The following is a 10,975-nucleotide window of genomic DNA, read 5'->3' on the forward strand; positions in this document are numbered from 1 at the left end:
ATAATATTAAAGATGAAGTGCTGCATAACTCATTGCAGAGCATAGAGAGCTTGACTTATGAGGAATTTTTGGGTCACCGAAGTACAGGTTATAAAAGGAGAGGTCCTGTCCTGCAGGGCCTGTCTAAAAAACACTTGACACTTAATTCCTATGAAGACTGACAGCTCTTAGCCCATCTGCTCTTCATTTCTAAAGAGTTTTATGAGTCTGACTGAATCACGACCAGAGCCCATAGCGCTCTGCAGTGGAAGTAAGCATGTCAGAAATTGTTTCATATTAAAACAACAACAACAAACAAACAAACAAAAACGGAAAAGAAAAAAAGACCACCACCGCAGGCTAAGCTCCTTTCCCACTGCTGCCCAAAGAAGGTGGCAAGCTCCCAGCCGACCCCGAGGGCTCCCCGCCGAGGAGCAGGAGGTTGAGGAGGCCGCAGCCCACCGCGCCCGACCTACCTTGCTCCAGTCTGAAGAGCGTCTTGTCCAGCTTCTCCATCTCGCTGAGGTGCAGCAGCCGCGTCTCCTTACTGCTCGGCATGGCTGCGGCCGTCTGCCCGACGCTCCTCCCGTGCCAGGAGACTCACTTCGGGGAAGGAGAAGCGAGCCCTGCCGTAAGGGAACACATACAAAAACCCACAGGTCAGCTGCGACTCCCGGGAGGACGGCGGCCGTTTGGGAACGCCTCACGCCGCCGGTCTCGCTTACATGTTCCCCAGCCCAAGGGGAGAGAGGAGACTAGGCGCTGCAGAGCAGGGAGAGGAAGAGGGAGCTGTCAGGAGGCACCCAGCCCTCCCGTGGCCGGGGACCACCGCCGGCAGCACCCCAGAGCAGCTCCCCGTCCCACAGCGCGGCCCAGCCCGCAGCCAGAGCCGCGGAGGTGCCCCCAGCCCGAGCCGCCCCCGGGGGGGGGAGCCTGACACCTGTCACTCTCCCTGCTCGCCCCGGTGCTGCCGGGAGTGATCGCCAGGCCCCTTATCACTGCCCTGCCTCTGCGGGAAGCGGGGCCCGCCTCAGCCGTCCCACCACACTCACGAGCGGGCCCGGGGAGCGGCGGAGGCGCAGCTCCTCGCTGACGGCGACGGCTGCCGAGGCCGAGCGGAGCGGGGGCCGGAGCAGCCCCTCCGCCCTCGCCTGCTGCGGCAGCCCCAGGCTGGCCGCGCGGGCAGTCACTCACGCACTCGTCAGCAGCCGCGACAGACTCGGCAGGACCGCTTCTTTCCTCCTCTTTTCTTGCTTTTTTTCAAACAAACTTAACTGGTTCCTCCGTATCCGCGCACTGAGACAGGCGACGCCAGCCCAGCTCCCGCGAGAGCGCAGGGCCCGCCCAGGCGGCGGTGCACGGCTGCCGGGCCGGGCCAGGCTGGGCCGGACCAGGCTGGGTCTGCCCCGCCCCTCCCCGCCCCGGGAAGTGCGCCTTGAGGGGAGAGGTTACCACAGAAGCGAGCCGTGTACCCGCCGGTGCTTTGGGTGCGAGCGGGCTGAGGTCCCCGCGAGTCCTGGCTCCGGAGTAGCCCAGGGCTTTCGGGGAACGCAACGTGGTGGTACCTGATCTTCTGCCCCTGCCTTTACAGCCATAGCCCCCGCCAGCCCCTTTACACACGGCTTTGTGCGTACCGGCACGGGAGACCGCCCACCGAGGGGGCTCAGGCACCTGAAACTAAAGGTCTATGTGATTTAACGGGCATTCCGCTGAGGAAAATGTGACTTTAAAGGTAGCCTGAAGCAGCCCGGCTGACGTGTTTGGGCCCAGCCGCTCCTTGCCGTGATGGAAACGCCGCTCCGCGGGGCTTCCTCAGCGTTCCCGCGCTGCTGCCTGAGGGGCCAGCGCGGGCAAGGAGCCCGCTGCCTCCCGCCGCGTCGCGGGCACAAGCGGCCAGGCAGCCGCTGGTAGGCTGCGCTGTAGAAAAAACATGATGTCAGCTAGGGTTTAAGAGCTATATATAGAGTATGTGGGCAAGACTACAAACTCCGGGGATCTGTCTTTGACCAAGAGGTAAGGTGGTTTAAAAAAAAAAAACACAACACACATCCAAAAAACCACCACACTCGTTTTGAAGCATACTGTCATCTGAACTGCTGTCACCAGACAGCCCTTTCCATTGCTTTATATTGCAGAATACCTGGGACAGTTTCTCCAGGCCTCTCACCACAACTAATTAACTGCACCCCACTGTAAAGGTCAGCCCTGCAGCTTTGGAAGGTCAGTCTATTTTTACTGCCTAGAACTACATTAAAAAAAAAAAAAAGTGTTTCTCAATTTACAGTCACTATGTTATACTGTTTATTGTTTTTTTTTCCTTTTCAAAAGTGGTATATTTTGTGGAATTGGGAGGAGTCTGCAAAACAAATTAAACTTAACCATTTACTTCCAGTCATCCCATGCATACCCTTATAACTGTGTCTTCCTGCAATGTGTTCATTCAATTACGATGCATTTAGGGGCAGTCCAAAGGCCTTGATGCTCATGGAAACACTTCCACCCATTTCAGACTGAGTCTGTTATCTTTTGATAGCTAATTTGTTTCTTTCCTCCTTCACCTGCCCCTCCCTCTGAACATTTTAAGAAATCTGTTTGTTCCTCATTACAGCTCACATTTTTTATTATTGCTGAGAAAGGTTTTCATGTTGGTGTAAGTGAATATTGCAACTTTTATGCCCTCTGACAATACTAGGGTCCTTAGGCAGACTGGGGGAAAATTCCTAGTAAACCCCACCCTGTGTGTTTGTGCAGTTCCCCTAACATTCACCTCAGTAAGACTCATTCGGATACAATTCAAATGTGATACTTCCAGTCTGGATTATTTTACACAGATATTTCCTGGGGGTCCAGCAGGATTCTCTCATCTTCCTTGTCTTTCCCAGCCCCTTTATTCCTTACTCAGCTTGCTGGCCTGTGGGTTTTGCATACAGGACAGACTTGTACCTAGCAGAAGCCTGGCTCTCCTGGTATCTGAATTGGACGTGTCCTAGTAAAGAAGATAAAACACAGGAAGGGGAAATACAAGAAGCTCCAACAGGGATGGAAGTCGTGGGAACAAAACCAACAGATATTTCATTGAAAGAGATCTGGACCATCTCTTTTGCTATGGTCCTCAGCAGACTTCAGTATCTTGAAGTGACTTTGCAGTTTGTCTCCCACAGAGCCTTGCACAAATGCCTCTTCCTCCAGGCTTGCTATTGCATTGTCACATACTGCAAATAGGGTGGGATTTAGAAATTTCGTGAGCTGCTTACGCAGTGAACAGTTCTGAGAGAGGAAGAGCAAATAACGTCTATGTAGCCAAGTCCTTTTTTTTTTTTTTGCATAAATAGTTACCCCAAAGTACATTCTGAATACCTTGTAAAAAGCAAGAAAAACCTAAAAAAGTATTACGGAAGGCAATTTCACTACTGCTACTAAGTTTTAAAATGTGGCTCTCTTGTTTTCCCTACTTAATAGGGAAACACCCTGCTCTACTAGGTTTGCAGTGCCACATCTCCACTATACTATGCATTTAGACAGGTTTTGCAATGTATCCAAGCTTATGAAAAAGGATTTTTAAGTTTCTCAAGACAAGAATCATTAGGAAACCAAACTAGCATATGGCCTGCTGATTCCAAATCCTGAAGCAGTTATTTTGACCAGTATTTGTGACTGTAGCTAAAACAGATGTCAACAGTCTAAATGAAGGACTTGATCCACTATACGGCAAAAAAGTTCCTTAAGTACTATTAAATCACTTAATAATTACAACAGTATCATTTAATTCACCTTCAATATGAAAAAAAATACTATTACAAAGATACGGAATGAACATAGCAAGTCCCTTGATGAAGTTTAATAAGGAAAGCAGAGAAGACTGCTCTAAAGCTTTCTCAATCAACATCACTTCTTATGCTGGCACATTCTTTACAGACTTTGGGCCTGTGTTAATTTAGCAGATGTAAATTGAGCAGGCTTTCTGTGTATGGAAAGCACACCAGAAAAACATCAATGCACATGCCATTGCAGACATTGTATAGGACACAGCCAACAGCAATCATGCATGGCATTTGCTATACTGGCATCTAAATGGTGGGTTTCAGTGCCATTTTATCTTCAGTTTGCAATTTCCCTGTGTGATGTGATATACCACAGCAGGAAAAGATCAATAGTTGCTTCAAAATAAGAGTGGATACCATATCAATGTCATTATCAGGAAATAATTTTCCAGCTTTTTCAAATATATTAATACCAGAATTCTTCAGTCCTTTTACATATACCTTCCTAGTACTCCCTCCCCTTCCGCCTTCTGTTTTGCAACACAGTATTACGGAACACTGCTGTAGCAGTGGCCTTAATCCACTTTGGGGAGCCTGTTCGCAAGGTGTCAGATCACACTCACATCATATTGCTTATGTCTATTTCAAAGATTATGACTGTAAAGTGTGGGAACTTAGAGCACTTACATAACAGTACTTTTGTTTGTTTTCCCAATAGCAGAACAATAGCTCCCAATAACAACAGTAAAAGCCACCTAGCACAGAGACAACTTAACTGAACATCTAACTAAAATTAAAAGCAGATTCCTTTGGCCTGTATGCAGGAGCTACGAGACTTCATAACATTTAAAGTGATAGCACAGTTTTTGTCAATGCCCCACACTCATGACCTGTACATTCATGAATTATCATTGTACTATTGTTCAAACAATAGGAAGCTTCAGAGGTGTTGAATCTTCTGTCTTGCTTTTGTCTTCTAAAGGGGAGATCTCATGCAGACATGCAAACCTGATTTTGAAAGAAAGCTCCTTTTCTTTAAAACTGTATCTCTGCAATTTGGTTAGATTGCAGTCTTTTCTGTTAGATCTTTGCTACGCAGTGGCTGAAAACAAGTGCTGTTCTTAAACACATTTTGTACCCAGCAGGAATTTACACATGGCCTTAGACATTAGAATCTAGTACTGAGAGAAAATATTAGCCAGAACATTGAAGTAATTACCTGTAGCCTATTTTTTAAAAATCCCTTCTAAATAGCTAAACAGATTGCAATAGCCTGATAGGCAGTGAATAAATAGTAGGCCGGAATAAAAATGTCTATATAATTAAGAAATTAGTCGAGATGGAGAAGTTAGGACACTAGACTACGCAGTTTGTTCTTACCGAATATGTAAATACCCTTTCCTCTAGTTACTTGTCAGTGTTGGTTTGACCTTTCAAAGATAAATCTGGTGTCATGATGAATTTTTGGATTGCAGAAACATTTTTGGTTTGTTTTTAATCCCAGCTTGGCCGTTCTTTTACTGTGTGGCCTCAAACAATCAATGGTCTCTGCATTAATGTCTTTGTAAAGTTAGACTGCTATTAATTTTTAATAGAAATTTGTAAAGTTCAATGTATTTATCTTTAAAGAGGTCCAAATAAAATTTTATTATAGTTAAATATAGTTTTTCACATAATTGCTTAAGATATATTTGTGCTTTAGCTAACAGCATCACATTAATTTGATGTTAATAATCTTCTGCAAATGTGGTGACTTGGCAGACAATATTTTAAACTGTCTGAATGGTATTCTTATACCATTTAACTTAGTTAAGTGTAAAATAAATTCACATGTACTGGGCCAATTTTTGTTTTACAAGAAGAACATATTACACCAGTTTGCTGAATCACTACCAGCACTTTTAGCTTCTGGTAAATTGTCCTATTTAAATACCAATGACATATGTTGAGATTTAAGACTTCAGAGTATCTATTCTTAAAGGAACTGTAGTGATGTTTTATCAAGCAGATCTACTCTTTCAGTTTTATATTTCCTCCTCAAAAATAAAATTTAAAGAGTGTCTCTTGCACACTCCATTTTCTTTATGATGCTCTTTCCTACTGTATCAAACTGTAGTGAGAATACCATGGATATTTTCATGGCCATTAAAAGAATAATCCTTAGCACTTATCTAGACAGCTCTTTACGCTCAAATTGTAAACAACTGATTGGACTCATGTCTGTTGTATAAAATTGACATTTGATTTTTAAGCAAAGAAAAAATTTTGCCTCCAACTACGTCACTGACGTATTTGTTGCGTCACTGCAGGCACTGTGCAGCAGGTTCCCCCAAAGTTTGGAACTTCCTTGGAGGTACTGGCTTGGACAGAGACTATGTACTGACCTGCCTCTGCAGAAGGCAGCTTCCCATAGCATCTCTGGACTGGGTCACTTTACACCTTGCTTCATATTCCTCTGTGATCATCAAGTGAGGATTGCTGCTTATAGGACTTGAAAGCTGGTATGAAACAATCTTCTCTCTCTTATTCTTCTCACAAATCTCCTATGTTGGATACAGCTTTTACTAGCTCTGTTATAGTCTGACCAGTTTATTAGCTTTTCAAAGTCTCTGCAAGCATTTAGGTGAGTCTTGCCAAAGTAAGAGCTACAATCCCTGCAAGCATTCCTACTGTTTGAGCAGGCTCAAACATCACCACATGGTTCCCCCCCCAGGGGTACTGGGCATGTACTAACTGGCATGTTGCTACGACTAACAGCATTGCATATCATGCATCATCCCTACGGAATGATTGCTTGTGCTGGAACTCAGAGCAGCCACAAAACCCACAGACATACCAGGTCTGAACAAAGAATGCCTTTATAAGCCATAAAGGAGACAAATTGAAAGCTGCTGAGAAGGTGAAAAACGGGAAATAGGTTGCCTGTGAAAGGACCTCTGAGATGAGATGAAAGAAAGTAGGAAAATTAGTTCCTAGTACAAGTAAAAGGAAAGAGGAAAAAAGCTGTGGAGCAGAGATGGAATTGAGATTGGCTGGCAAAGAAACTCAGTGTGTGGAAGAGCATTGTACTAGATTTCAATTAAACTTGTAGTTTCACATTATGAATTGTGCAATCAGATCTAAAGTGCCTTAAACTGAAGCACTTACAGGTCAATGCTTTTGCCAGCAAGCTCTTTGCTCCCTGTGAAATGGAATAGTAGGATCTCCTCATATCTTGTTGATATAACGTGGGCAACACGGTCTAGTGGAGGGTGTCCCTGCCTGCTGCAGGGGGGTTGGAACTAGATGATCCTTAAGGTCCCTTCCAACCCAAACCATTCTATGATAATAAAATTAATAATTTTTAAAAGCACCACAGAAATGGTGAAAAATATAGAAGACTCAATAAAATTAATAATTCAGTACTTTTATCAGATAAAACTTCAATAGTGTGCATCAGATAAAGTGATGGCCCACATTCGCTGAAGTGAGTAAAATGATTTTACTGCAGGCCTTTATCCATTGATTTAATTGTGCTGTGCACTGAATCAAGTGGAGACGCTTTCAGAAAAGTGGCAGGTTGTCATTCATATCATAGCACCTATACAGACCTGGCTCAAATTGATATCAAAGAACCAAACTTAAACTTAATTCTTTCATTTCAGATAAGCAAGGAAGTGTTTGGGTTTTGTGGTTGGGGTTTTTTGTTTGTTTGTTTTGGTTTTGTTTTTTGAAAAAATTCTATTTAAGTCAAAGTCGATACATGTTTTGGTAGAAAGCAATTGTGCACATACTTCTGCTGTTGATGTGTCAGAATAGCGATACAAAAATAAAGTTGATTTCTGTGTAGTCGAGTGGAGAACTTTATTTTACTTAGTGGCTAATGCCACCAGGTGGCTAGTTAGTGTAATTGACTGAAAGCCGTAAAGTTTTTCTTTTATGTCTAGGTAAACAAGTATTTTCATATAAATACATTTCCAAGTGTCAACTTTTACGTGTCATATAAAAAAATTAAAAAATAGTGAAAGTAGAAAGGACTGATTAGTAGAGAGGAATAAAGACCAAAGAGAAGAATACATAAAAAGGATATTCCTGGAGGTCAGTGGAATACATTTATCTAGTTTGTAGGTAAAAACTTGTAAGCTGGTAAAACAAATAAGGATGAAACAGTGCCAAAGCTCAAGGAAAAAGAATTAATTAATTATGGAGAAAAATATGTCATCCTACATTGTGACTTTTATATTTTTTTTCCTTTTAGATGGTCAGGATTGTTTCAATGACTCAACATTCCCCTCTTTGGGAAAAAAAAAGCACATGCAGATTGCTTTGGTAGGAAAAATTCTTCCTATCTAAGATAATATTATTTGTTATTTCTCTAATACATATTTAGCTAAGATGATAACACTGAAAAGCTTGAAAATTGATGAAGTTGAGTCTTGTAAGTGTAGGATACACAAGAGGGAGGTGAATTAATATAGGTGTCAGGACTGTTATCTTCATAGGAAGGTCAGTATCGTGCATGTGTTCAGCTAAATGTAAATGCATTTTTCAAACATATGTCAATATATCAAAATAGAAAACAGTAGCAACAAAACCTTCTTAGATCCAAGTTATCCATCATCAAAACGATCTGATAGGGATGCAGCCTTTTTGCATATCACTTGATTTCAACTCAAGCGATGTTTTACCATGATAATCTTGCCAGCGACACAGAGAAACCATTTGCCTAGTGCACACATATATGAAACTGGAACAAGGGTTGACTTTATAAAATACCACAGTTTTGCTGTATAGTTAGCTTAATACCTAAAAGGAAAATTGATTACAAGGAACCACATAATAACACAGGTTCTCTTCAGACCTAGCTTCAATGGCTTATTGTTTTCCATATTACTTTGGGCTTAAAAACCCAGCATAACTATCAGTATATGCTTTGGACTGCACAATATTTAATTTCCAAAATTATATATATTTTACTTAATTGTTTCCTCACTTCTTAAACAAGAGAAATTCCCCTTTATATACTCAGCATGAAGTCTCCTTTATGAAATTGCTATTGCTTTCAAAATTATAAGCTTTCACTTACTTCCTTGAGGTCCTATAACAAACTATGCAAAAAAAGTCATCAGCTTCTTTTCATGTTAGATGTTATGCTGTTCATTTGCCACTTGACATCATCATCCCCTGACACAGTTCACTAGTAGATTACATGACTTTATCTCTCTTCAGGCTTGCAAACAGATTAAAACCCAACCCCCAGCCCTCTATGTCTCTAACTGATCATTTGCTTAAGCTAGGAACTTCTGCTTTGTAATAAATACAGAATTATTATGAACACACTAACAGAACTATAATTGTAGTACACTTTACAAAGAAGGTGCATCTGCAGGCTTTTTATAGTTCACATATCCTAATGCATTTTATTTCCGTAATACAACTTGGATTTTGACACTGAAATTAGCGTGCAGTACTCTTTCATAGAAATATTTTCATTAATGCTGTAGAATTGTTGATTATTACTTTTTTTTTTTTAGGAGACTAGTATGTTTTAAAAGAATCCTTCCAGACAGATTGATGATTGCCTGTGTAGAAGGAGTATGAGTGCTTGTGCTCAGCAGAGATTATTTTTTCCTGGTTCTCTTGGTGTTTTTCTGGTTTTCTTGCTTTACAGCTCTTTGGCAATAGCTAACAGCTGAAATAAGAGACACTATAAAATGAGAGCTAAACAGTATTCCCTCCCTTACCCAGTTTACCTTTCACAGATAATTTTTTTCTTAAACTCTGATTACAGTTTCCAACAGGATTGTAGCTTGAATTTTCATCCCTCCTCGTTTGTCTTAATGAGGAAATTACTTCCATATATTCTTATATTTATAACAATGTTTCCGAAGTATATACCCCATTCTGTCAATAAGCCAAGACCCTCAAATAAGAGATCTTAAAAATATTTGGATATTGATTCCACCATAATCTGTGAAAGTTACGAACCTAAATATTGTCAAGAATATTGGTCACTGTGGTCACCAGAGTTTTCAGACTGTGAATGTATTTATGTTAATATATGTCATACTAATAATGTATTTGCAAGGAATGCTGGTTTTAATTAGCATAAATTAATTAGAAACACACAAGCACTTAATATAGCATGTATGTACTCAGGATTACAATTTTATCACACTTTCATATTCTGGGGAATGGCTGTTGTAAACAGAATTTTTCTCCCCCAGCTAGGGGGAAATATCCATATTTAATTTTAAGCTACTGACTATGCATTATATTTCTTCAGTTGCTGTACACTTAGTGAGATCTCAGCTTCCTGCTGACTTCCATGAGCAAGATAATACAAGTGTAACAGTCAAATAGGCCTGATTAGGCGAAGTAGTTCATTACTGTTTTTCACATTAAATATATCTTATAATATGCTATTACAGAGTACCTCTTAGGTTAATCCTGCTTTTATGGAAACTGAGAAAACAGTGGAACACTAACAGAGCATTTACAAGTCTGCTATATTTTAATAGATAGTACTTTTTAAGGAAATATAACTGAATTAATAGTACTGAGATCACCAGAACTGCTCAGACCTACAAATAAGCAAGTGAATTACCCAAGCCCTCCAATCAAGGAATTTGTAAACACAAACACAATATTTCTATTCTGTGGGAGGGTAAAAATCCCGTTGGATTTTTGTTAAATAATTGTGGTTTTGTGCTGCTTTGATTTGTGAGCAATTAAGGACTTGGAATAAAACAAAGAAAAACAGAACTCTCAGAAGCCTGTGTAACTGCAGCTCCTGCCAGCAAAACCCCAGTTACAGCCAGTACTTATTTGCTTTCTTGATAAGAAAAACCTGATTTTGCAAGCCTGTATACGTGAACAGCATTAGGCATACAAATAGCACCCAAATGAGCTCTGCAAGCTTTTACAAGGACAGTCTCTCAGTAAAACCCACGGGGCAAGACTCTAGTTGCAAAACCAGGGCATTCGTTAACACCTCCAACGTTTGGAGACTATATAGAAATTACGTGCCCTTAACATATTGCACAGGACCCCAGCTCTTCTGGGGCTTCACACCAACCAGCGACTTACGCGAGAAAACGGAGCGCTTCTAGCGTGCCGTTTCATGTGCCTCCGGGCGCAACTGTCCGCAGGGCGGCCCGTCCCCGGCAGCGGCCTCCTGTCGGGGTGCTCCGTTCGCTGCCTGTCCTGCCCTTCTCCCGCGCCTCCTCAGCCACTACCCGGCGGGAGACCGTATT

The 10,975-nt window shown here is 41.8% G+C and overlaps 1 protein-coding gene across 7 annotated transcripts in view; it reads right to left on the reverse strand.

Moving 5' to 3' along the window:
- AGL (amylo-alpha-1, 6-glucosidase, 4-alpha-glucanotransferase) overlaps positions 1-10,942 on the reverse strand; it is a 47,176-nt gene extending 36,234 nt beyond the window's left edge. The window contains exons 1-2 of one of the 7 annotated variants that reach the window (XM_054833320.1): positions 10,809-10,942; positions 456-605 (exon numbers count right to left, since the gene is read on the reverse strand). In XM_054833320.1, coding sequence (XP_054689295.1) covers positions 456-537 — 82 coding nt within the window. In that variant the 5' untranslated portion in view covers positions 538-605; positions 10,809-10,942. Of the gene's footprint in view, positions 1-455; positions 606-704; positions 946-1,031; positions 1,329-10,808 lie in introns of those variants that run through there. The other 6 variants (XM_054833316.1, XM_054833317.1, XM_054833318.1 and 3 more) reach the window with 6 other exon arrangements.
- Positions 10,943-10,975: the final 33 nt, after the last annotated feature.

The sequence above is a fragment of the Grus americana genome, chromosome 8 (genome assembly GCF_028858705.1).
Source record: "Grus americana isolate bGruAme1 chromosome 8, bGruAme1.mat, whole genome shotgun sequence".
Classification (NCBI taxonomy): Eukaryota; Metazoa; Chordata; class Aves; order Gruiformes; family Gruidae; genus Grus; species Grus americana.